Consider the following 27,392-nt stretch of genomic DNA (forward strand, 5'->3'; position numbering starts at 1 on the left):
AAAATATGGAGACCGCAAAGGCATAAGATTCAGTTCTGTAAAGTTACTTCGGCCCAGGGAGACTGACAATAAGGTATCCATTGAACCAAATCATCAGTATCCATTGAATCAAAATCATCGGTATTTTCAGTCTTAAAATAACAGTAGCTAATCACAAATAACCAAAGTTCCCAATTGCAGGCTTCAGACAGAGCTTAATGAAGCCCAGCAACCACTACTTTATTCAGTGAAACATTGAGTAACTATTACAGGTCAAGCTGCTAAGCCAAACAGACCCAATTTCTAGGGAGAAAAAGATAAAAACTGGACATAATGGAAAATAATTTTTAAAAGAATATATATTCTGAATCACTTTGCTGTACAGCAGAAATTAACATTGTATATCAACTATACTTCAATTTAAAAAAATGGGGACTTGCCCTGTAGTTGAGTGGCTAAGACTCCCCACTCCCAGTGCAGGCGGCCCAGGTTCCATCCCTGGTATAGGAACTAGATGCCACATGCCAAAAGGAAGGATCCCACATACCACAAAGAAGATCAAAGATCCCGTGTATTTCAACTAAGACCCAGTGCAACCAAAATAAATAATTTTTTAATGAAACAAAATAAACCTCACAATGAAAAAAAAGATAAAAACTGGAATTTCATATTTGAATTTGAATTTCACATTTGAAAGGTGACTGAAAGTCTATGAGGATACAGAGCTAACTGGTCACATCTAGTGTGGACTAGGGGACATCTCTGTGAAACAGTGATTTCTGGGCAAAGCTCTAAGAAGGACAGCAAGTTACAGAAACCCAAAAGCCCAAAATCGGTTTAGCCCAGGTACCCCTAAACCCAGCTAGAGCAGTAAGCAAGGGCTGAAAAGCTTTAGTTAACAGTTATCAAAGTTAACAGAAGCCCAATAAACTCATGGAGATGTGCAAAAGTAAAACTGTCTCCCAAGAAAACTAAAGACATTTGCATCTCATTTCTCATTATTTTTGGATGTTCAAAATTTCTAAATTTTTAAGTAAATGAATCCAGTTTGGAAACCACTACTATAAAAGAAGGGTTTCCCAGGCGGCTCAGCAGTAAAGTATCTGCCTGCAATGCAGGAGACCCGGGTTTGATACCTGGGTCAAGAAGATGGCAACCCACTCCAGTATTCTTGCCTGGAGAAGCCCATGGACAAGAGGAGCCTGCAGTCCAAGGGCTGGCAAAGAGTCAAACACGACTTAGCAACTTAACAACAACAAATTATAGAAAAATCCACCCTTGCATTTTTCATTATCATCTTTCTCAATCAGGATTCCTTAAAAGAATTAAGCCGTCCTTCCCTCACGAATCTACTGAATGTAATGAATGAACATCTAGGTGGTATTAGACACACACTCTCTCAGAACTGATGAAAATCACTCATATTCTGTGTTATATAGTATATCAACAGGAATGGGTATTTTTGATTTGTAGCAGCAAAGTACAATGGCCTACCTAAGCATAACCCCAACAAAATATTCAAACCTGGGATAAGAGTTTAATTTCCGCACGCTTTCACACACACAAAGAAAAACTCATTTTAATGCCAAGAGTGATTCAACTTTCCACAAGGAAAAGCAAAGAGCAAGAGACCACTAAAAGCTAAACACTTTTAAATGTTAATGACAGCATTGTGGGTGATGTCCATGGCAATCTGCACGGCACTGCCCTCGCAAGCTCACTTCCAACAGCTGAGTGGAAAGAACTATTGTTCTGCAGAGATTAAAGGAACGGCCGCCCCAGGTCATCCTGTGGGTGACAGGGCCCGCTGAACTTGTACATCAGGCCAAGTATTCGGCCAAGGCGACCGGACTGCATGCAAACCGAAAGCAAAAAGATGCAAAGATTAGAGAGCAGGTGCCCGGATTGGTACATGACGCAACTGACAGGAGCTGGGGGCAGGGCACTTTTTGTCACCACGGAAACAGGCGACAGAAAACTGAGGATTTTGCTGTGCGTCTCTGGAGTCGGGTTCACCCCATCTCCGGCCCAGGGCAGGCGAGAGACGATGGAGGGACTCGAGGTGGGCGCTGCTCAGGGGCTAATCGACTCTGCACAGGTACAGGGGTACACGCCGCTTAGGCACCGCCAAGACCCAGGCGTCCGGACCCTCGCGCGGGCACTGCGTGGACAGGTCTCTGGCCCGATACTCCGGGCTCCCGAGGGCATCGCGTGCAGGGCAGGCCCCGAGGCTGGTTCTTCCGGGACCCCAAGGCCTCTAGCGGCCTCCAAGCGAAGCGGAGGGGGCCCGCTGGCCGCACACACCAGGGCCGATGACGGGGTCCGGGCTCGAGGGCGCTCCCGGCTCCCTGCCAGCCCCGCGGCCGCGTGCCCCCGTCCGAGCCTGCCCCCGACCCCCCACCACCGGCCGCGCACCCCGCGCCCGCCCACCTGGCTCTCGCCGACACAGAAGACCCGGCCGCCGCGGCTCAGGCACACGCGGGAGCCCCGGGGCGGTGCGGCCGCGCTGCAGAAGGTGAAGGAGCAGCGCGAGGCGCGCAGCCGCTGCACCGTGGCGCGCACGAGCGCGGCCGGCCCGCGCCCCCAGCGCGCCCACAGGTACAGGTAGCACAGCGTGATGAGCATGGCCGGCCGGCCGGCGGCGGCGGAGCGCGGGCCCCGGACGCTCGCACCACCGGCCGGCTCTCACGACCCCGCCCCCGCCGAGCGGCCCGCCCCCGCCGAGCGGCCCGCCCCCGCCGAGCGGCCCGCCCCCGCCGAGCGGCCCGCCCCCGCCGAGCGGCCCGCCCCCGCCGAGCGGCCCGCCCCCGCCGAGCGGCCCGCCCCGTCCCGCCGCGGCTCCCCCGCCCCACCCGAGAGCCCGACCCTGCCCTCCCATCGGCCCCGCCCGAGCACCCGAGCGCCCGGCCCCGCCCCCACGCCGGCCCCACCTCCCGCCCTCTCGCCCGACCCCTCCCGCCGGCCCCGCACTCCCGCCGACCGGAAGAGGCCGCGTCGCCGGAAGAGCCCGCGGGGTAATGGGGGAGGGTGATTGAGTACACGTTGACGGAGGGAGAGGGGCGGCTGGAACCAGAGGCAGGGAGGCCTGTGGGGAGGGCGGTGATGGAGGGAGAAGACAGGCAGTGCCAGGAGAGGTGAGTGGGAGGGGACCGGGGGAGGCACTCTGGGGGGAGGCTGAGGGGCAACGTAAAGGAGGAAGAAGAAGGAAGAAGAAGGCAGATGGCGCGGTAGGCTGGGGACCCGAGGGGAAGCCCAGTGGCTGCCTGGCCAGGTTAAGCCGGAGTCCAGCCGTCCATCCTTGAGGGGTGGGACGCAGATTGAGGAAGGGGCTGATTAACCAGCACCATACAAAAACAGGGAAGCCTTGCGTGCTGCATCCACGGGGTCGCGAAAGAGTCCAACACGACTTGGCAACTGAACATTATCAGGGCCCAAAGTGGGTTGATACACACACACCAGCCATCCAGTCCAAGTGGGAAAAGACAAGACTTTTTATTAGGTTATACGACGCCTTCAACTCACACACTAGCAAAGTAATGCTCAAAATTCTCCAAGACAGGCTTCTACAGGAATTTCCAGAACTTCCAGATAGATGTTCAAGCTGGATTTAGAAAAGGCAGAGGAACCAGAGATCAAATTGCCAACATCCATTGGATCATCAAAAAAGCAAGAGAGTGCCAGAAAAACATCTACTTCTGCTTTATTGACTATGCCAAAGCCTTTGTGTGGATCACAACAAACTGTGGAAAATTCTTCAAGAGATGGGAATACCAGACCACCTTACCTGCCTCCTGAGAAATCTGTATGCAGGTCAAGAAGCAACAGTTAAAACTGGGCATGGAACAAAAAACTGGTTCAAAATTGGGAAAGGAGTACAAGCACTAGCTGAAATCAAGATGGAAGAAATATCAATAACCTCATATACGCAGATGACACCAGAACTAAAGAGCCTTTTGATGAAAAAGAGTGAAAAAGTTGACTTAAAACTCACATTCCAAAAACTAAGATCATGGCATCTGGTCCCATCGCTTCATGGCAAATAGATGGGGAAACAATGGAAACAGTGACAGACTATTTTCTTGGGCTCCAAAATCACTGCCGATGGTGACTGCAGCCATGAAATTAAAAGACGTTTGCTCCCTGGAAGAAAAGCTATGATCAACCTGCTGCTGCTGCTGCTAAGTCGCTTTAATCGTGTCTGACTCTGTGCGACCCCATAGACGGCAGCCCACCAGGCTCCCCCGTCCCTGGGATTCTCCAGGCAAGAACACTGGAGTGGGTTGCCATTTCCTTCTCCAATGCGTGAAAGTGAAGTCACTCAGTCCTGGCCTGTCTGACTCTTCGAGACCCCATGGACTGCACCCTACCAGGCTCCTCCGCCCATGGGATTTTCCAGGCAAGAGTAGACAGCACATTAAAAAGCGGAGACATCATTACCTTGCCAACAAAGGTTCATTTACTCAAAGCTATGGTTTGACTAGTCATCATGTATGGATGTGAGAGATGGACTATAAAGAAAGCTGAGGGCCGAAGAATTGATGCTTTTGAACTGTGGTCACCTGATGTGAAGAACTGACTCATTGGGAAGACCCTGATGCTGGGAAAGATTGAGGGCAGGAGGAGAAGGGGATAGCAGAGGATGACATGGTTGGATGGCATCACCAACTCGATGGACATGAGTTTAAGCAAGCTCTGTGAGTTGGTGATATACAGGGAAGCCTGCCGTGCTGCAGTCCATGGGATCACAGAGTGGGAGACAGCTGAGTGACTGAACTGAACCACGCCTTCAAGCAAAAGGAATTTTAAGATAAAAGACATAAATTCACACAATGCAATAATATGTATTTCTGGACTCTTAAAATAAGGACAGGAAACAAGTGGAAGACAGAAGAGCACTCTAGGGTGGCCTGCTGTTCTTGAATATGTGGGTCACCAGCTTGACTATGAGCATCCTATGACCAAGAGAGAAAGGGAAGCAGGATTCAATGTTCCCATCCCCTCAGAGAATCATGGTGGTCCCTGAACCTGACAGGTTTCTCCCCTGGAACCTTATCTTTTTTTAAAGGCAGTATGTAAAGAACAGCATCCTCAACTCAAGTAGTGCAGTGGTTTTCTCTGCATTACTTCCTGCCCTCTCCTTTGCTGTAAATGGAGGGCAGATTGCAGGGAGGCCGCTCCCAAGTCTGTCTTAATCCAGGAGCTGATTTTTAACATAGCTGAACATTCATCTGCTTTAAAATAGCAGCATAGGGACTTACTGGTGATCCAGTGGCTAAGACGCTGCACTTCCAATGCAGGGGGCCCAGGTTCGATCCCTGGTCAGGGAACTGGATCCCTCATGTGGCCACCAAGAACCAACGAAGTCAAAGATATAAATTTAAACAGCAGTATAGGGATTTCCCTTGTGGTACAGTGGATAAGAATTCGCCTGCCAATGCAGGGGGCCTGGGTTGGACCCCTGGTCTGGTAAAATTCCTACCACCAGGGCAACTAAGCCCAGTAGTGAGCCACCATCTACTGAAGCCTGTGTGCCTAGAGCCTGTGCCCAGCGAGAGAAGCCACCACAATGAGAAGCCTTCACATTGCAATGACAAGTAGCCCCCACTTGCTGCAGCTGAAGAAAGCCTGTGCACAGCAACAAAGACCCAGTGCAGACAAAATTAATTCATTAACTTAATTAGAATCATTAAACCAAGTGACTAACCCTAATGCTTTATTAGAAGAGCTTGTCAGATAGCCTTCTTGGAGTTTGCTAAATTATGGCTCAGCTAGAAATGCAGAGGTCACCTCATCTACCTGAAGGTCACAAATAGCCCGAGTTTTTTCAAGTTCCTCAAGAACTTTCTGCCCTCTGCTTCCCACAGACACCGTAACTCCATCTGGCCAGATGAGAGCTTCAGAGGTTTGTGCTTAGATGCTTCAGGATGTCAGGGTCTCAGAAAACATCTTAAGAGGGACTTCTCTGGTGGTCCAGTGGTTAAGAATCCACCTTCCAATGCAAGGGACAAGAGTTCCATCCCTGGTTGGGGAACTAAGATCCCACGTGCTGCAGGCCAGCTGAGCCCTTATGTCCCAACAAAGACCCAGTGCAGCCAAAAAAAAAAAAAATTTTTTTTTAAAGCAATGTGGGAAAACATGAGGATCAGCCAGTTCTAGGTTACAAAGCGTGGAGACCATAGGGGACAGGATGAACTGAGAAGAGGGTAAGGTCCCTCTGAACCATTGAGTTGAGCAGTGATACCATTCACACCCAGGAAGGAACTCAGTAAGGCAGGTAGAGAAGAAGAATAAGAGAAGTCACATAGTAGGCCCCATTTATGATCCCATGTGAAATGATGGAAAGGCTCAGAAAGGAGCTTAGCTCATCATCCCCAGACAGCAAAGGGGAAGGATGCAAAACTAAGACGTCAGGGATCGTACTGGGTATACGTGATTCATGTCGTGTAGCCCCTCACTACTCAAAATGTGGTCTTTGGCTGTATCAGGATCACAGGGGCCATGCTGTAAATGCAGAATCCCGAGCCCCACCCCAGAACCACTGAATCGGCATCTGCACGTAAAGAAAATCCCCAGGTGATTCACAGAGTTCAAGAAGCAGTGCTAAAGTCACCCCTGTTATTCCCTGCATCTGGGTTGTTCTAGACAAAGTTGTTATTTAAATCTTGCTAATTAGCAAATGCCCAGGCCCAAACCAACCACCACCACTACCCTTGCTCAAAAGTTAATTTTGTACCGTATGATCCAGCAGTCCCACTCCTAGGAGAGTATAATTCAAAAAGATACATGCACCCCAGTATTCACCAAAGCACTATTTACAATAGCCAAGACTTGGAAGCAACCTGAATGTCCACGACAGATGAATGGATAAAGATATGGTACATGTATACAATGGAAAGGTACTCAGCCACTAAATGCCTTTTGCAACAACATAGATGGACCTAGACATTACCATACTAAGTGAAGGAAGTGAAAGACAAATATCCTAAGATATCATTTATACAAAAAAAGATACAAAGTTATTTACAAAGCAGAAACAGACATGCACTTAGAAACAAAACTGTTAATTTGAATCCCAGTATTTTAAAAGGTTTATTCCAAATAGGAAAAATTTATGTTAAATGCCTTTTGAATTTCCCTAAATGATTTCTTATTATACAATGAAGCTGAGAAATTTATTACATTAATGACATTTTATTTTCGTAAAAGTGAAAGTGAAGTTGCTCAGTTGTGTCTGACTCTTTGCAACCCCATGGACTGTAGCCTACCAGGTTCCACCGTCCATGGGATTTTCCAGGCAAGAATACTGGAGTGGGTTGCCATTTCCTTCTCCAGGAGATCTTGCCGACCCAGGGATTAAACCCAGGTCTCCTGCATTGTACGCAGATGCTTTGCTATCTGAGCCACCAGGGAAGTTCTTTTTTTTTTTTTTTTTTTTTTGGGGGGGGGTAAACTTTGGTTACTTTTCTACTGTTATTAATGCTTCTAAAGTTTTATATTTATCAAAAGGACTCTACACCAGAGTTGTCTGTAATTAAAAGTATAGATGATAGTAAAGACAAGATGTGAACTGTGACCCAAGAATTAAAGGAAGTTTTCACATAAACCGATAATGATGACACATGTAATGCGTCATTATATCTTAATTATATAATTAATAGCTACCTGTGGCAAAGTGGTAAAGAATCCACCAGCAATGCAGGAGCCATGGGTTTGATCCTTGGGTTAGGAAGATTCTCTGGAGAAGGAAACAGCAACCCACTCCAGTATTCTTGCCTGAGAAATCCCATGGACAGAGGAGCCTGGCGGCCTACAGGCCATGGGGTGGCAAAGAGTCAAAGTCAGACACTGAACAACAGCAAATAGCAAGATTACAGCTAACTACCTGATCTTTCTAAGTAAAAATAAACCGTGACTATTATAGGTCAAGATAACACGAACTAGGAGAATCAACTGAATTTATTCACTATAAATCTTGGAACAATATGAAACATATATTAAATTGCCAAGAAAATGTTACTGTATTTTTTTAAAGAAAAAATCAGTTTTAAGATAAGGTTGTGAAAGTGGCTCAGTCGTGTCCGACTCTTTGAGACCTCATGGACTACACAGTCCATGGAATTCTCCTGGCCAGAATAGTGGAGAGGGTAGCCTTTCCCTTCTCCAGGGGATCTTCCCAACCCAGGGATCGAACCCAGGTCTCCCGCATTGCAGGCGGATTCTTCACCATCTGAGCCACAAGGGAAGCCAAGCAAGAGACTTGGATTCAGTCTCTGGGTCAGGAAGATACCCTGGAGGAGGAAATGGCAACCCACCCCAGGATTCTTGCCTGGGAAATCCCATGGACAGAGGAGCCTGGCAGGCTACAGTCCATGGGGTCACAAAGAGTCCGGGGGGACACAACGGAGCTCACGTGCACATTAAGAAACTATAACAAAGACAAGTTCTAGAATGAAAAAGGTATTTGCAGAACACAAATACTCGATAAAGATTCACTCCCTGCTGCTGCTGCTGCTAAGTCGCTTCAGTCGTGTCCGACTCTGTGCAACCCCATAGACGGCAGCCCACCATGCTCCCCTGTCCCTGGGATTCTCCAGGCAAGAATTCTGGAGTGGATTGCCATTTCCTTCTCCAATGCATTAAAGTGAAAAGTGAAAGTGAAGTCGCTCAGTCTTGTCCGACTCTTCGAGACCCCATGGACCTAGCCTATAATAAAGAATCCCAGGGACTTCCCTATCGGTCCAGTGGTTAAGACTCCGCCCTTCCACTGCAGGGGGCACAGGTTCAATTGCTGGTGAGAGAACTAGAATCCGGCATCCTGCCTGGCGTGGCCAAAAGAACAAAATTCCAAATCAATAAGAAAAAGTCAGGGGGAAAAAGAGGCGGGCGGAGGGGGGGGGGGGGAGGGGGGCGGGTGTGCTAAAGACTTGAATAAGCTCTTCAAAAAGCCATTTGGCAAACAAAAGGTGCTCAGGACTCCCCTGGTGGTCAAGTAGCTAAGACTCTGTGCTCTCAGTGCAAGGGGCCCAGATTCAATCCCTGGTCAAGAAACCAGATCTGATCTACTACAACTAAGAGTTCACGAGCCGCAACCAAAGAACCTGCCTGCCGCCATGAAGACTGAAGATCCTGCATGCCGCAACAAGGACCAGCGCAGCCAAATAAAGAAAAATATTTGAAAAATAAATTTAAGAGGGAATGAAAAAAAAAAAAAAAGAGGGAATGGTGGCAGACAGTGCAGGGTGTGCCACTTTGAGCCCCGAGGACAGCCATTTGCACCCAGATGAGATAAGCTAGGGCTGTGCAGAGTTCAAGCACACCCACAGAGCTGCCGCAGGATGGCATCAAGATCTCCAGGGCAAACAGCCGGCTCTGGAAACACACCAAGCCTACTCCCATAGACAAAGGGGGCTTGTGACACAGTGTCTGTATGGCAGCGGAATCTCACTAGTTCATTACTGTTTCAAGGAACAGTAATGAAAATCTAAAGTTAAAAACTAGAGTCCAAATGCAGTGTGGTAAGTAAGTAAAGAAGTGCTATGTGATATCGTGAACTCGATCTGAAACAGCAAAAGAACTGAGGTGGAAAAACTGGTGAAATCTGAAGTCTATAGTTAATAGTATTGTTGTAATGTTAATGTATGCGTTTTGATAAATCCATGGTTGTACAAGATATTAACACTGGAGGAAGCTGAGCCAATGAACTCTGTACTATTTTTGCAACTTTGTGGTAAGTCCAGAAGTATTTCAGAATAAGTTATGAAAATCAAAGGATGACTGTCAACTGAATTTCACTAGCATTTTTCCCCCCTTTCCCTAACTAGCCATGTCATCTTAAGGACATCATTTCATCTCTCTGGACCCTGGTTTTTCAACTGTTATAAAAAAAAAAGCAGACGGGAGACAAACCAGATCATCTCTAACTTCCCCTTCAAGCTTTAAAATTCTCAAAAAAAATCCTAATACATTTGCACCATGATTCAACTTGCAAGGATTTGACTAGCAGTGACCTCATTTACCTCCATATCCCTGGGGTTTAGCCCTGTGACAGCACAGTAGATGGTCCACAAAGTTTTCCTGACACTAAACTGGCTCCTAACTTCTATTTGTAAAGTGAAGTAAAACTGTTACCTCTTTCACCCAGTTGGCCACTAGAGAGCGAAGTACTCACAAAATTTTCTCCATAGAAAGCAAACTTGTCTTCATCCAGCAGAGGGGAATGGTCCTTTATATCCCAGGCGCATAATAAAAGTTTTCCTGGTTGGGGAAGGGAGTCACCATCTGTGAAGAGTCACCTGCCCATCAGACAGGACCAGGACCAGCAGCTGGGCTGGTCAGTACCATAAGTTTCCAGAATTGACAACGCCATGCTCCTTCAGAAAGCCCTTAGCAGCCTCAAAAGTCTAAACCTCCTCGGTAGATCAGAGACTACAAGGAGATGAGCTGCCCCTTGCTCCCTCCAAGCACCGAGTTTGTCTTCTGAGCAATTCTGTCCCATTTTCTGAAAAAAGATCTCACTTTTAGAGGACGAGTTATTGGGGTCAAACGAATGAATGGGGAAACGGACTAAAGCCATTACACTTTAAATAAGAAAAGGAATTCCCTGGTTGTCCAATGGTTAGGGCTCTAGGCTTTCACTGCCGGAATTTGGGTTCAATCAGGAAATTAAGATCCTGCAAGCGACACAGCCAGGCCAAAAAAAAAATTTTTTTTTAATGAAATGAGAAAGATCATTGGCAGCACATCTCCCCACCCAGCCCAGGGCCCATCCAGGGCATATCAGCAATGAGAAAGGGGCAAGAAAGAACCAAGGGACAGGCATCAAGGGAACTGGAAGAGTCAAGGGACTGAAGGGTCAGAAGCTGAAAGGGCCCTAAGCCAGAGAGCTCTGGGAATATGCACGCCATCCAGCAAAACACAGATGAAGATGACTTAAAAAGCAGACTCACGTATACATACCTACAGAAATGGATAAACACGGTCTTACTGTATAGCAGAGAACTATATTCATTATCCTATGATAAACCATAATGGAAAAGAATATTTTAAAAAAAATGAGTCACTTCCCAGGCAGGCTAGTACTTAAAACTTCTCTTTCCAGGGCAGGGGGTTCAGGTTCAATCCCTGGCTAGGGAACTAAGATCCACATGGCCAAAAAAATCAAAACAAAAGCAATATTGTACCAAATTCAGTAAAGACTTTAAAGTGGTCCACATCAAAAAATGTTATTAAAAAAGAGAATCTCCAAGTGTATAGAATGTATAAAGATCTTAAAACCAAGACATATCTTGGTTATGCATATCCAGTTATGCATATCACACAGCACTGCAATTATATGAAAATTCAAGAGTCATGCTTGTACCAGTCCCAAGTTTCATGGATCTTCCCCAAAAACAAACAAAGCAGACTTCAGCCTGAAATGGCAGACACTGCAGTAACACCCAGGACAGTCAGGTCCTCACCTTGTGGCTGAAAGTGCCACAAAAAGGGGCCGATGAATCACATCATAATTTTCCTCTTTTCTCTCAGCCAACCTGAACATTTTCCCCTGGGAACTGCAACTTAGTGATTAGAGAAAGCCAAACCCTGCTTAAAAGAGAGGGGGTAAAAGTCATATACCTGTTGTAAAGCGTTGCTACTGAAAATTTCATGAGTCTGAAAGGGAAGTTCCATGGAAAGAGTGGATGGGGAAGCCAGGAGCTGTCATACAGCCCCTCACATCCCCAGCCTCGACTTTGCTTCCCAGTTTTCACTGAATTTGGTTCCCATAGAGGTACCACTGTCCAGGCTCCTCAGAGGCAGGGCTGCAGTGTCCTCTTGTTAATCTCCCTTGCTTTGCAATCAACCTTGGATTTTTAAAAGGCCTCTATGCAAACCCTGCTTCTCCCCAGAGCTAAAAGTCTATAAGAAAATAACAGTAAATCTGGTGGGGGAAAAAAAGAGAAATTCAGAGTGTAGAAAAGCAAGAAGCATCTCAGGAACCACAGGGCCCTGAAGGGAGAAAAGAGCCATCTCCCGGAGAAGCCAAGGGCTGCGGATGCCGCCGAATTGGAACTTGGGACGCAGCGCGCGGGGAGCAAGACTGTAGGCTGGAAGGCAGCCAGCAACCAGCCACCCATCAGGCATCTTGAAAACAGCAAAAGCCGGAGAGCAGGCCGCGATGGAACCACTGATTTCTATAAATAAGTCTCTCTAGGAGGGGATCAAACAGCAAAGTCAAAGGTAGGAAATCCGAGCCCTTGCTTGCCAACCCACGCCGGGCGCCCCAGCCCTTTACCTGGTTAAGAGGGAGCCCCCAGTAACAGGGACCTGTGGGCCAAGCCCCGGGACCCCGCGGCCAGTGCGCCTGATTTGGGAGGGGGGTGGGGGGCGGGCCCGCGGCCAGTGCGCCTGATTTGGGAGGGGGGTGGGGCGCGGGCAGAAGCGTTCCCCCAAGGACAGAGCAGGTGGCTGCGGGGGAGTGGGAAGCAGGCCGTGGGAAAGGCCGGGTGGAGATCCCCCTTGGTGGGGGCCCCGCTGCCTGGCACAACCCCAAATCCTGCCCACTGCTCCAGCCTCCGCTGACATTGGCCGGGGCTTCTGGCCGCTCCGGAGCACCGTTCCCGCTGCCCTCCTCCCTCCCCCTTTTGGCATGATCACCGCCTGGCCCGCCCCAGCATCCTCCTACCTGAAACCCTGAAACATTAGCTCAGGCCTTCAGTATCTCTGGGCTTCCCTGGTGGCTCTGCTGGTAAAGAATCCGCCCGCCTGCAATGCAGGAGACCTGGATTCGATCCCTGGATTGGAAAGATCCCCTGGAGAAGGGCAAGGCTACCCACTCCAGGATTCCGACCTGCAGAGTTCCATGGACAGTCCACGGAATTGCAGAGCCCGACACGACTGAGCGACTTTCACTCTCAGTGTCACTGTGTCACCTCCGGGGGTGGCACAGGCTGCTTTCCAGCTGCCCTGCAACTCTGCTTGCCCACCTTGCCCTTGCTGCAGGTCCAGGATGTCTGCCTCCCCTGGAGACGTGTGGAAGCCTTGGGGACACAGTGAGGGTGGCCGAAGCTTTTACCAAATGAGAGAGGAGAGGAGCCGCACAGGGATCCCCTCCATAGGATGTTGGCTGAAGGAGGTGGACAGTAGGGAGCTGAATTTGTTTACTCAGTGGATTCCTTTTCCTCCCTGGCGTTACTCCTCCTTTTAGTACAACTGAGAGCTGGATGTATTAACCAAGTCTTCCTTTACTAAGAGTAATGGGAGATTCCCATTGCTACCCTAGGGTATGGTGCCTGCATGGTAGGTCTCTTCAGTCGTGTCCAGCTCTTTCTGATCCCATGGACTGTAGCCCACCACGCTCCTCTTCCATGGGATTCTCCAGGCAAGAACACTGGAGTGGATTGCCATTTCCTTCTCCAGGGGATCTTCCAGACCTAGGGATCGAACCCTCCTCTCTTACAGTTCCTGCATTGGCAGGTGGGTTCTTTACATCACCTGGGAAGCCCACCCTAGGGATGAAGGAATCTTAATACTGCCATCTGAACCCTTCCAACACAGCATTTTCAAACAAGGACTGGAGGTTTCCTCCTCTTTCGGGAAATAGGGAATTCATTATTGGGGGGTATGGGGGGAAGTGGACTGACACCTGGGATCAATTAGATACCCACAAAGGGGAAAGCAGTTGTCTCTGACCTCCAGGGAAGTGCTTAGGGATGGTTCAAGGAACAAACTCCAGGTCAGAGAAAACCTCAAACTGAGACCTCCATCACACCCAATACATTTTGACAGCTACAAAATAGTCCATGTTTGAGTATCCATGATCTGTTTAGCCATTCCTCTGGTTTTTTGTCACACCAATCGAGGGGCTTTTAGTTCCCCACCAGTGACTGAAACAGGGCCTAGGCAGTGAAAGCGCTGAGTCCTAACCACTGGACTGCCAGGGAGCTCCCAGGCACTACTGCCGAATGTGCACACTGAAGTCGCTTCCTGTACAAAAGTTTTCTCCACATCCTCACTAATACTTGCTAATACTTGTTTTTTTTATGATAGCCTTTCTGACAGGTGTGAGGTGATACATTATCATGGGTCACTGTTTGTTTAGTGAGTAAAATCGTTCAGTGTGTCCGACTCTTCGCGACCCTGTGGTATGTAGCCCACCGGGCTCCACTGTCCATGGGATTCTCCAGGCAAGAATGCTGGCGTGGGTTGCCATTTCCTTCTCCAGGAGATCTTCCTGACCCAGGGATCAAACGGGTCTCCCGCATTGTAGACAGACTGTTTACCATCTGAGCCACCAGGGAATTATTTGTTCAGGGGTTGTTGTTTTTTTCTTTTTGCCTTACTGCCCAGCATGTAGCATCTTCCTTCCCCAGCCAGGAATTGAATCCGTGCCCTCTGCAATGGGTGTGCAGAGTCTTACCACTGGACCACCAAGGAAGCCCCTCATTGTGGGTTTGATATAGAATTCCCTGAAGATTAGTGATATAGAACATTTTTGCATAAGTCTATTGGTCATCTGTATATCCTCTTTGGAAAAACGTCTATTTCTAAAGTCCTGTGCCCATTTTATAAACAATTTTTTTTAATGTTGAATTCTGTATTTTAGATATTAACTCCTTATAGACATATTGTTTGTAAATATCTTCGCCATTCCGTAGGATATTTTCTCCTTTTGTTGATAGTTTCCTTCATCATGCTAACATCCACTGCCATTTTTCAACTTTGGTATTACTCTATTTCCTACTGATTTTATGGGGGTCTTTATATTGGGTTGGCCAAAAAGTTCATTTGGGTTTTTCCGCAAGCTGTCATAATGTTATACTAAGGGCATCAACCCTGGGCTGGTATATAGTTGTGGCTTTTTTTTTCTTTTTAATTTAGCTGTATGGGTTCTTAGTTGCAGCACAGTCTCTCCAGTTGTGGTGAAGGCTCCAGAGCATGCAGGCTTCAGGAGCTGCACTGCTCTGGGCTCAGCTGCATGAGGAATCTTTGTTCCCTAACTAGGGATTGAACCCAAGTCCCCTGCACTACAAGGCCGACTTTACCAATGAGCCACCAGGGTAGTCCCTGCTTATGGCATATTTTTAATCAGTTTAACATTTGCCTTTTAATTTTAAGATGATTTTTGATGTATCAATTTTACATTTTAACTAAATAAAACCTCAATTTTTTTCATGATGTTTACCATTGCTTTTATGTTTAGAATCATCCCCAATTTCCCAAACTATAAATATTCCCTAGAGTTTTAATTTTTAAATGGTTACCTTTCAGATTAGCCATCATCTTGAAGGCCTCTTCCAATTATAAAATTGTATGGTTTCCTGATTTTTATCTACATTGCTATTTTCAAATTTAACATGCAAAAACAGTAGACACCAGTGATGTTTTCAATTGCAACACATTCAAAAGAATTTCCAGTAACATATGTAAGGTACAAAATTAGTAATAAAATGAATATTATGTACCTACCCCTCAATTTAAGAACTAGATTATTGCCAAATGAGCTCAATAACTTATTGAAACTGCATTCATATAAAATCCTAGACTGTTTCTTTTTTAAAAAACCACTAATCCTAGACTTCCCTGGCAGTCCAGTGGTTACAAGTCTGTGCTTCCACAGGAGGCGGAAGTTTGATCCACCATCCAGGGAAGTAAGATCCCACATGTCATGCACGTGGCCAAGACAAAAGAAACAAAAAAAGTCACTGGTCCTAATTCTAGCTATACCTTTGCTGCTGACAGGAGAAACCAATGTCAACATGTTTACTCCTGTTAAATTGTATCCTATTGACTGCACCCCTTGGATTTAGCCAACTAGGACCTGCCATCCTAACTATTAACTACCCTCCAAGTTTATGTCACCCATGAAATGCAGCATCTCCCCTGGAGAAGCTTGAAAATCAAATAAAATGAAGTGATAAACTGTTTGGTAAACACTCCATCCTGGCTATCCCTCTTAAAAATATTACAATGCACATTAAAAGAAAAAAGAAAAAGATTATTGCCAACAATGCTATACTTCTTACCTACCCTATCTCCCTGCCTATCCTCAATTTTATATATATATATATATATATGTATATATATATATATATATTTTAACTTTATTTATTTGGCTGCACAGGGTCTTAGCTGTGGCATGTGGGATCCCCAACCCAGGGATCAAACCCAGGCCCCAGCACTGAGAGATGAGAGTCTTAGCCACTGGACCACCAGGGGAGTCCCTCAGTTTTATATTTTTATTTACCTTGTTTTTAAAAAATCTTACTATAAGGACTTCCCTGGTGGCCCAGTGGTTAACAATTCCCCTGCCGTTTCAGAAAACGCAGGTTCGACCCCTAGTCTGGGAAGACTCCACGTGCCATAGAGCAACTAAGCCCGTGCACCACAACTTCTGAGCCCCCACTGTAGAGCCTGTGAGCCACAACTACCAAAGCCGGTGGGCCTGGAGCCGAGCTCTGCAACAAGAGGAGCCCCCGCAATGAGAAGGCTCAAGCCATAACACAGAGTAGCCCACGCTCGCCGAAACTAGAGCAAGCCCACGGACAGTAAGGAAGACCCAGGGCAGCCAAAAATAAATGAGTAAATCCATAAGTTTAATAAAAGAAGATCTTAATACAAATAAATACATCCCTAAAAGCTCAAGTTTTTTAGCTTTCAAAAATACTATTCAAAAAGTAAACTTCTACGCCTTGTCACTAATTGTTCCTAAGCTTCACACATATAACTGTGCGTGTGCGCTAAGCCGTTTCAGCTGTGTCCGACTCTGTGACCCTACGAACTGTAGCCCACCAGGCTCCTCTGTCCATGGGATTTTCCAGGCAAGAATACAGGAGCAGGTTGCCATTTCCCTCTCCAGGGGATCTTCCCAACCCAGGGATCGAACCCTTGTGTCCTGTGTCTCCTGCATTGCAGAAAGATTCTTTACCCTCTGAGCCACCTGGGAAGCCCCATAATTTTGCATAGCTGGACTTTATTCATTTTCACTGCTATGTAATATTCTGTTCTACCATAGATTGCTTAGCCATTATCCTGTTGATGGACACTGGGTTATTTCCAGTTCATTTGCTCTGACCTCTGACAAGTAATGCTGCTCTGAACATTCCCTTACTTGTCTCTCTGGAGTCCATGTTCAAGCATTTCTCTGGGAACACACCTAGTTAGGATAGGAGTTACTGGATCAAGTTAATGTTGAGTGTTAAAAACATAACACTAAGCGATTTTCCAAAGTAGTTATAGCAATTTACACTCCCATTACTAGCAGTTTTTATTTCAACTCAGTATCTTTTAGGCCAAATACTCTTTCTTTTTTATTTTAGATTTCCACTAATGTTCACAGCTACCTTGGAGAGTCATGAGGTTCTTGAACACAAAGCATCACATTGTGGTTCTTAGCCAGAAGAATCCTCCGGAGGCACAAATCCCTTATTGTCCAAAGTCTAGATTTAGGTCATGGTGGTTTGGATTAGACCCATGAGTCCTAGGACAAGGGTAGGGAAGTTGCTAACCGAAAAAGTCTGCTGGAAAACTCCCCACGCTATGCTTACAGCAGCAGTTTTAGGTTAGCAACCCCCCTGCCATAGTACAGGGAGTTTTCCAGTACTGGAAGAGTCCTTTGCATGAGCAGCTGCTTTCAAAATCTCCTGCTATTTGTAGCTCTGTGCTCTCACCTCCCATGGTTACTTACAACCTTCTATTTAAATCAACCACTCTTAGCATCTTGAATTACTACTCTCTTCTTAAAGGCTTTAAAAACACTGGCACTCTTTGATTTGGTATTCCTAATTCTGGGCATTTATACTAAAAATGGTGACAAAAGAAAGAATTTCTGTTCGTAAAGATGTTGATAGCATCATTGTTTGTAAGAATGATTTTTTTAAATTGGAAAATTTAATGTTCAACAATAGGGAACATAGAGTGTAAACTGTGGCATATCCAATTCAGTGGTACAAAGCAAAGCAGAGACTTTTTTTTCCTTCCCTGAACCATTTGAGATTAAGTTGCAGAAATCTTGACTCTTCACCCACAAACACTTAGGGATTATTTCCTAAGAACGAGAAGGCTCTCTTAGGTAACCACCCTACAATGATCAAGTTCAGAAAATTAACATGGATCCAATGCTAACATCTACGACTGAGCCCAATTGTTAATTTGCCAATTGTTCCAATAACATCCTTTATGCAATATTTTTCCCACTTCAAAGTTACACCTTTTCACTGGAGTTGTCATGTCTCTTTATTCCTCTCTACTCTGGGACAGTTCCCTAATCTTTGTCTTTCATGATTTAGACTTATTTTTTGGACTAAGCCAGGTCTTAATTGCAGTATGTGGGATCTAGTTCCCTGACCAAGGATCAAACCCAACCCCCCTCACTGGGAGCATGGAGTCTTAACTATTGGACCAACCGGGAAGTCCCACAACGTAAACATGTTTTTAAAAGCCAGGCCCATGGAGAAGGAAATGGCAACCCACTCCAGTATTCTAGCCTGGAAAATCCCATGGATAGAGGAACCTGGCAGCTACAGTCCATAGAGTCCCAAGCGTCAGACACAACTTTGTACAAGTTTCCCATTTAACTAATGGAAATACCTCTGGAAGTCTCATGAATGTATTAAGGGTACATAAGATGAAAGGTACTCTGGTCTGTGGTTAATTCAATGCAGTATTTTTTCCTGGCCTTTTTGCTTCTTTGCTTTCCAACTTTCTTGCCGCCCCCTGTCCCGCCTCTTTCCTTCGTGTGCTTCCAATACCATGCATCCCTTCCCACTTATAAACAGTTTAAGGAAATATTTTCCCAGTTGTTCAGATAAAGTCTAGTGATTACTCTTAAAAAAAAGAATCAGGCCCATTATTTTGTAGTCTGTCCTTCAATTTTAGTTTGTCTGATGTTACCCCAGGATTCCTCCCTAGTAGCTCAGATGGTAAAGCATCCGCCTGCAATGCAGGAAACCCGGGTTCAATCCCTGGGTCAGAAAGATCCCCTGGAGAAGAAAATGGCAACCCACTCCAGTATTCCTGCCTGGAGAATCCCACGGACAGAGCAGCCTGGCGGGCTGCAGACCATGGGGTCCCAAAGAGTCGGACATGACTGAGCAGCTAACACACACACCCCACGATCCGATTCAAGTTATGCATACTTGGCAGTTCTTTTTATGTCCTTCTCTGGTGCTGATTTTGATTACATGGTTAAGGTGGTATTCGACAAATTTTCCCTTTTTTCCCTTTGTAATTATTAAATACTTTGTGGAGTGATCCTTTGAGCCTGTGTAATATGTATTTTTTTATACTGGAGACTGACAGGTTACAGTCCATGGAATCACAAAGAGTCAGAGGACTAACACTTTCACTTTCACTGAGTGAGCTACTTCTCCAAGGAACTTTGGAGAATGGGATTTAGAACCAAAATATGAACACTAGGAATGCTTCGGGCCATTGGGGCGGCCCTGGCCCCAAAGTTCTTTCAGCAGGCAGATCTGGGAACTGGAGTCCAGTCCACAGAGCTCTCCCTGGCCTTCTTTCCTCCAGACTTGTACCACTTTCTCCCACGGTGAGACTCCTCGCCCCCAGCAATGCCACGATAGTGCCTAATTTGCTTAATCCCAAAATACACAGAAAATACTTTCAGAATTGCCGGAAAAGGCCACTACTAACTAAGTGAAGTTCAAATTTTCTTTGTCTTTTGTTTGCTTGTTTACACACAGAAAGCATATAGTCAAAGAGTTTTGTTCAACACAGACAAAACACAAACTTAAGGTTACCAAAGCAGAAGAGGAAGGAGGAGAAACTGGGAGTTTGGAATTAACATATACACATTCTCTCTCTCTCTCTTTAGTAGGTAAGTCATATCCGACTCTCTCGACCCCATGGACTATAGCCTGCCAGGCTCCTCTGTCCATGGAATTCTCCAGGCAAGAATACTGGAGTGGGTTGCCATTTCCTCCTCCACTTATACACACTAGTATATACAAAATGTGATAAATAGGTCTTTCCTGGTGGTCCAGTGTTTAAGCACTGCCATGCAATGCAGAGGACACAGGTTCAGTCTATACTGCCTTGAAGGAAGACCAGGCATGTTCACCACTCAAGCCAGAAGTCCTAATAGTTAAAACACAAGATAATACATATGGAGTCCAAATCTTGTTACATGAAGTCAGGGAGTTAATGGTCCTTGAAGAAGAGTATTTATGCATGTAGCCAAGACAGGAATAAAGGGGCAAGGCAAAAGAAACTTGGTGAAAGGGGACATTATGCTGAAGCCTGAGATGAATCATCATATTTTAGTATAAAGTGAAAGTGGAAGTGTCACTCGCTCAGTCCTGTCTGGCTTTGCAACCCCATGGACTGAAGCCTGCCAGTCTCCTCTGTCCATGGAATTTTTCAGGCAACAATACTGGAGTGAGTTGCCATGACCTTCTCCAGGGGCTCTTCCCCACCGAGGGATCTAACAGGATCTCCTGCATTGCAGGCAGATTCTTTGCTGTTTGAGTCACTAGGAAAGTTCCCATTTTAGTGTATGTCACCACCATATGACAATCACCCAGTTAGACCATCTAGGGTCAAATAACTAATGATATAAGCCTTGATGTCCACCCAAAAGTGAGGAAAAAGACGGTCTTCTCCCCACTTTATTTTTTGCAAACAACATTAACTTTATTTTTTAAAGGCTTTTTGGGAGCAATTTCACGTTCACAGAAAAATTGAGAAGGTACAAAAATTGTTCATACAGCCTTCCCCCTCTCCATGCATAGCCTCCCCCACAACTTTTGCTTTGATTATACAAATGTAGCCCTTTTTGTTCTTGGGGCTGTGAGCCCTTGCCTGCCCACCAGTATCTCACACAAGCGTCCTGTGCTAACAAACTATGTTCATCTCTTTGCCTCATGCTGAAATCTTTCCGCAAGGAGACAAAAGAACCTAAGAGATTCAGTAAGTCCTGACACCAGAGCAGTCAATCAGTTCAGTCCCTCAGTCATGTCCGACTCTCTGCGACCCCATGGACTGCAGCACGCCAGGCCTCCCTGTCCATCACCTGTTCTTTGGTTTCCACGAAATGACAGTGAGTTCCAGTCCCCTCCTCAACCAGGGATTAACAAAGATCCGTCTAGTCAAAGCTATGGTCTTTCAAGTAGTCGTGTATGGATGTGAGAGTTGGACTATAAAGAAAGCTCAGCACCAAAGAATTGATGCTTTTGAACTGTAGTGCTGGAGAAGACTCTTGAGAGTCCCTTGGACTGCAAGGAGATCCAACCAGTACATCCTAAAAGAAATCAATCCTGAATATTCATTGGAAGGACTGATGCTGAAGCTGAAACTCCAATATTTTGGCCACCTGATGAGAAAAATTGACTTATTTGAAAAGACCCTGATGCTGGGAAAGATTGAAGGCAGGAAAAGGGGACGACAAAGGATGAGATGGCTGGATGGCATCACCGACTCAATGGACAGGAGTCTGAGTAAACTCCAGGAGTTGGTGATGGACAGGGAAGCCTCGTGTGCTGCAGTCCATGGGGTCGCAAAGACTCGACATGACCTAGCAACTGAACTGAACAGTAGCAATATGTTGGGGTTTTTTTACCCTTGCATCTGGATCCTGGGTCATTAGAAAGCTTCTGCCCACACGCAGTTTCCAGAAAAACTCGTCCCCGCTTGCTGGCTGCGGCTGGGCCGGTTCAGTTGCTGCCCCTAATCCCTGCGTCTGAGCCCGGGCCAGGAGCCCCCGCTGCGAGCACGGGGGCCGGGCCGGCGCGCTGGCGCTTCGGGCCGCGCGTGCGCACTGGCGAGCGGGCCGTGCCAGCCGGGGCTCCGCAGCGGGAGGCGCGCGAGTGCCGCGGGGACCCTGCCCGGCCTCGGCGGAGACTCCACCCCTCTCGCTGGCTGACGCGGCTCAGCCGGCTCAATCCCAGTGCGCCCCCGCGACCCGGGCCAAAGATGAATGAGGCCCTCGGAGGGGCGGCGACCAGCCTATCCCACCCGACACCCTCCCTGACGGGTGCGGCACCCTGGATACTTCTGAAGGGGGCAGGCCGGCCGGCTTCTCCGCCCGAGGGTGGCCCGCCTGACCCGCCGCCGCGCGCTGCGCCCCCTCGTGGCCAGGCAGTCGCTGTGCAGGCTGGGCTTGTGAACCACCCGGGCTTCCGCGGGGTCCCGGGGCGCCCGCAGCGCGAGAGCTGGACCGCGCTCAGTGCCGCTCAGCTCAGCTCAGCCGGGTCCGACTCTCTGCGACTCCCTGGACTGCAGCACGCCAGGCTTCCCGGTCCATCACCAACTCCCGGAGTTTACTCAAACTCATGTCCATCGAGTCGGTGATGCCGTCCAACTATCTCATCCTCTGTCGTCCCCTTCTCCTCCCGCCTTAAATCTTTCCCAGCATCAGGGTCTTTTCCAATGAGTCCCTTTTTCGCAACAGCGGACCAGATTCAGGAGAGACCAAAAAAAAACAAAAAACCGCGGATGCTTCTCATCCGGGAGACGTCTCTCCCCACCGCCTGCCCGTTGTGGGCCTTTTAGCTCTTTAACCCTCCTTCCCGCAGCCACCCAGTCTCACCCCCTTACTCCATCCAGCCGTATAAACCCTCCTGGAAAGATGTTGAGCGAAAATAAGAGGCCCTCCACTTGCCTCGTCTGGTCTCACCCCGGACTAACACCGAATACGGATACGTGGGGTCTTTGCTAACATCAACAACCGGTTCTTCGATTTTCTGCCCCCCATATCAGACACCAGCCGCGAATCCGGGTACCCAGGCTACGGGGCATTTCTGAAGCCCGGCCAGACGAAAAGGCCCACAGTTTCCCACCATCCAGCTCCCGGTTTGATAATTTACTAGAACACAGAAGGCAGCCAAGCGCTGTACTTACTGTTTCCGGTGAGAGATGCTCAGAAGTAGGAGGTGGAGGAGGTCCAAGCCTTCTCAGGGTTGCCCTCTCGGCAGCACTTCCCAAGGGTTTTTATAGAGGTTTCTTGAAGCAGGTCAGGAGAAAGTGCCAAACCTCTTTGGTAAGCTCCTCTGGACCCCCAGCCCCCATCCTAAGCCATTTAGAAGTTCGCCAATTATCACCTCATTAGCATAAACTTTGATAGGCTTGAAAGGGGCTCATTATGAATAACAGAGACTCTCTTATCATAGAGGGAAATTCCAAGGATTTTAGGAGATCAGTGACAGGAATTAGAGACAAAGGCCAATTTTTTTTTATTATTATTGTTATTATACCTCAAATCCTTAACCCAAATAAATCATCAGAAAAACGTTAGTTAGACAAATTCTGTCAAGGTCAGCCATTGGAAGAATTGGGGAATTTCACAGGCAAGAGGATCTTAAGGAAATGGTTAAATGTAATGTGGTATCTAAATGGAATCTTGGATGAAGAAAGGACATCAGGGAAAACAGGAGATCTGAATAAAGTAGGGATTATACCATTTAAAGAATGTTCAAACTACTGGGCTTCCCTCCTAGCTCAGTTGGTAAAGAATCCACTTACAATGCAGGAGACCTGGGTTCCCTCCCTGAAGATAGAGAAAGAAGCCCAGGAAACTCTGGGGACTCACTGTAAGTTAATGACGCTTAAGAAATCTATTGGAAAGTAGGCTCGTTTAATTATAAAACTATAAGCAAAACCACAAGATAGGCTCCAGGCCATTAGATGGAAGAAATGTCACCACCCTTCTACTAGTATGATAATCCTAGTTTGACCTCATCGGTTCAGTTCATTTCAGGCGCTCAGTCCAGCCGGACTCTTTGCGACCCCATGAATCGAAGCACGCCAGGCCTCCCTGTCCATCACCATCTCCCGGAGTTCACTCAGACTCACGTCCATTGAGTCAGTGATGCCATCCAGCCATCTCATCCTCTGTCGTCCCCTTCTCCTCCTGCCCCCAATCCCTCCCAGCATCAGAGTCTTTTCCAATGAGTCAACTCTTTGCATGAGGTGGCCAAAGTAATGGAGTTTCAGCCTTAGCATCATTCCTTCCAAAGAAATCCCAGGGTTGATCTCCTTCAGAATGGACTGGTTGGATCTCCTTGCAGTCCAAGGGACTCTCAAGAGTCTTCTCCAACACCACAGTTCAAAAGCATCAGTTCTTCGGTGCTCAGCCTTCTTCACAGTCCAACTCTCACATCCATACATGACCACAGGAAAGACCATAGCCTTGACTAGATGGACCTTTGTTGGCAAAGTAAGATCACCGCTTTTTAATATACTGTCTAGGTTGATGATAGCTTTTCTCCCAAGGAACAAGCATCTTTAATTTCATGGCTGCAGTCACCATCTGCAGTGATTTTGGAGCCCCCAAAAAATAAAGTCTGCCACTGTTTACACTGTTTTCCCATCTATTTGCCATTAAGTGATGGGACTGGATGCCCTGATCTTAGTTTTCTGAATATTGAGCTTTAAGCCAACTTTTTCACTCTCCTCTTTCACTTTCATCAACAGCCTCTTTAGTTCCTCTTCACTTTCTGCCATAAGGATGGTGTCATCTGCGTATCTGAGGTTATTGATATTTCCTCTGGCAATCTTGATTCCAGCTTGTGCTTCCTCCAGCCCTGCATGTCACATGATGTTCTCTGCATATAAGTTAAATAAGCAGGGTGACAATATACAGCCTTGACGTACTCTTTTCCCAATTTGGAACCAATCTGTTGCTCCATGTCCAGTTTTAACTGTTGCTTCTTGACCTGCATACAGATTTCTCAGGAGACAGATCAGGTGTTCGGGTATTCCCAAGTCCTTAAGAATTTCCCATAGTTTGTTGTGATCCACAACAGTCAAAGGTTTTGGCATAGTCAATAAAGTAGATGTTTTTCTGGAACTCTCGTGCTGTTTCGATGATCCAGTGGATGTTGCTGCGGTCCATAGGGTCTCAGAGAGTCAGACACGACCGAGTGACTGAACGACAGTGACGATAGAGCTGCCGCTCATAGTGCTCCCAGCTTTTGAGAGTCGGACCATAAGGAAGACTGAGTGCCGAGAAATTGACCCAAGAGCCTGACCCACCTATGTGAGCTGACCAGTGGAGACCACTGAGAAGGTTGCAAACTCTTAGTTTAAAAGGTGACACCCAATCTCACAGATGCCTCCTACTCTTCATCACAGGGAATGGGCAGTGAGCTGGGCAAATGTACTCATCTTTATTTCAAAGGTTTGGAAAACACTGCATTTCCAGGGGCCATAGATTCCAAGGGTTGTCTTCCCTTTTCTCCTGATGCTTTCCTTGCTCCTCTGTTAACTCCTCTGAAGTCTGCGTCCATTGAAACGTTCACCCTTTAGGGGGAGTTCGCTGATGGCCCGGGGTCAGGATCCGGCACTTTCCCTGCCATAACCTCGGGTTCAGTCCCCGGTCAGTGATCTCAGCTTTCAGCACCAAATAACCCGGAGGGTCAGAGGAAACAAGGGAGGCCTGAATTTCAACTTAGAGTAGAAGCAGAATTTCAACATGACCGGGAGCCTGGATGGAGTCACTTGAGGACAATCAGAATGTACTCTGGGTCTTGCTGCCACCAGCACCCAGCACAATATATCCCTTCATACAGGACAAACTGTGGCTGCCCCTGGACTCTCAGATCAGATCCAACAGGTGATGGGGTGGGGTGCGGTGGAGAGGGGTGCCTATCTTCCGTGTGGCATGCTTGCTAAGCCTCTTTAAAAAGAAAACCAAGGACCCAAAATGATGTCGCTGGTGCTAAAAGCCCACGATACCAAACCCAGCTTTCATACCTGGCCTAACTGTAGTTTTGACTTTCCTCGGAAATATGATCCTAGCCAACCAGTTTGGAATTTTCTGGTCAGCACCAATGAGGTCATCAGTCTTGCGGGCTCGCCTTGCTCCCCCTGAGGAAGAAGCTGGGATCAGCATGATAAAACCGTTGCCTAGACACTTCCCTGGTGATACAGAAGTTAAGACTCAGGGGACACCAGCTCGCTCCTGGGTCATGGAACTAAGTTGCCATTGAGTGCCACCAAAAAAAATAAACATTTGCCTTTCTGTTTTCCCCAAAAAATGTCCTCAACTGAAAATAATCCTTTCTTTTCTTTTGCTCATAGCTCCCTTGTCCCACCCTTCTTCTAATAAAAACCCTCCATTTTGTACAATTCTATAGAGTGCCCACCCTTCTAGCTTCCAGACAAGGCACGGCATACTTAGTGAAACGTGTAATTAAGCTAATTAAATCTATTGACTTGGTTGGGTTTTTTTAATGTGCTAAACTCTAGAGAGAGCCCTTGTGAGTTCATGTCTAACTCCTGATTTTCTGGGTGACCTTGAGGAAAATATTTAAACTTGTATTTTTTTTTTTTTTAGTAAATTTCACGGCAACTAGCGAGCCTCCGCTCTAGACAGCTCAGGAGCCTCAGCTGCTGAAGCCTGTGTGCCTACAGCCCGTGCTCTGCCAGCAGAGAAGCCACTGAAGTGAGAAAGGAGCCCGAGCACGGCAACTAGAAACAGCAGCCCCAGCTCGCTGCAACTAGAGAACATCCCAAGCAGCAACGACGACCCAGCGCAGCTCAAAATAAATAAACGAATGAATAAGTCTTTTTTAAAAAAAATAAGTGAACCTTAGATACAACTCTGGAGGACGTATTTGGGACTTCCCTGGTGGTTGAATGGTTAGGACTCAGTGCTTCCTCTGCGGGGGGCACTTGATCAGAGAACTAAGATCCTGCAAGCCATGGGGTGAGCCCCCAACTTCCAAAAAAATAGGCTCCATCGAGGATGTATTCGTTTCCTGGGACTGCCATAACAAATTAACATCAACTGAGTGGCCTAAAATAACAAGTTTATCCTCTCACAGCCCGGGTGGTGAGAAGGCTGAAATCGAGCGAGGTATCTGCAGGTTTCTTCATCCTGGAGGCTCTCCTGGATTGCGGTGGCTGCACAGTCCTGGGCATTCCTTGCCTTGATGTGCTATTCCAGAATCTGCCTCTGTCTTCACATCTTCTCCCCGTGTCTCTGCTTCAGGTCTCCCTCTGCCTTTCTCTTTCAAGGAAACCCGGTGCTGGATTTAGTGTTCACTCTAAATCTAATTACATCTGCAAAGACCCTGTTCTAAGTAAGGTCCATTCACATAACACAGATGCTGGGGTAAGAACTTGGACATATCTTTTGGTGCTACTTTTGATCCTCTTTAAGTGGAATACCATCCTGTTTTCTTTAGGGACAGCCTGAAGCGAGATCCTATTTTTTATCACCTGCCACATGTGGCTAAAACATTGCTTTCCGTATTCTCTCGCTTTGAATGTTAGGTCAGCATACGTAATTAAATTAGACCATTGCTAAGTTTTTCCTTCATTTCCTGCAGAAGCTACACACTCTCCAGCACCTTCTATATTCTTGTTGTAAACACCAGGATATAGTAGTGAATACAAATAGACAGAATTCTGGCCTTCAGGGAGCTGACATCCTACTGGGAGAGGCAGATAATAAATAAAAGATTTTTAAAATAGTA

General features: G+C 47.0%; 1 protein-coding gene and 1 long non-coding RNA gene across 8 annotated transcripts in view; one reads left to right on the top strand and one right to left on the bottom strand.

The window, feature by feature from the left end:
* Positions 1-21,740, bottom strand: part of HLCS (holocarboxylase synthetase) — a 213,631-nt gene extending 191,891 nt beyond the window's left edge. Inside the window, exon 1 of one of the 7 annotated variants that reach the window (XM_069567910.1) lies at positions 21,533-21,740. In XM_069567910.1, coding sequence (XP_069424011.1) covers positions 21,533-21,556 — 24 coding nt within the window. In that variant the 5' untranslated portion in view covers positions 21,557-21,740. Of the gene's footprint in view, positions 1-2,409; positions 2,702-12,253; positions 12,335-21,532 lie in introns of those variants that run through there. The other 6 variants (XM_069567855.1, XM_069567866.1, XM_069567838.1 and 3 more) reach the window with 6 other exon arrangements.
* LOC138427903 (uncharacterized) lies at positions 12,086-27,392 on the top strand. Its single transcript, XR_011252224.1, has 2 exons — positions 12,086-12,198; positions 26,249-27,392. It is a non-coding gene; the product is annotated as an uncharacterized lncRNA (long non-coding RNA).

This window comes from Ovis canadensis, chromosome 1 (assembly GCF_042477335.2).
Source record: "Ovis canadensis isolate MfBH-ARS-UI-01 breed Bighorn chromosome 1, ARS-UI_OviCan_v2, whole genome shotgun sequence".
Lineage (NCBI taxonomy): Eukaryota > Metazoa > Chordata > Mammalia > Artiodactyla > Bovidae > Ovis > Ovis canadensis.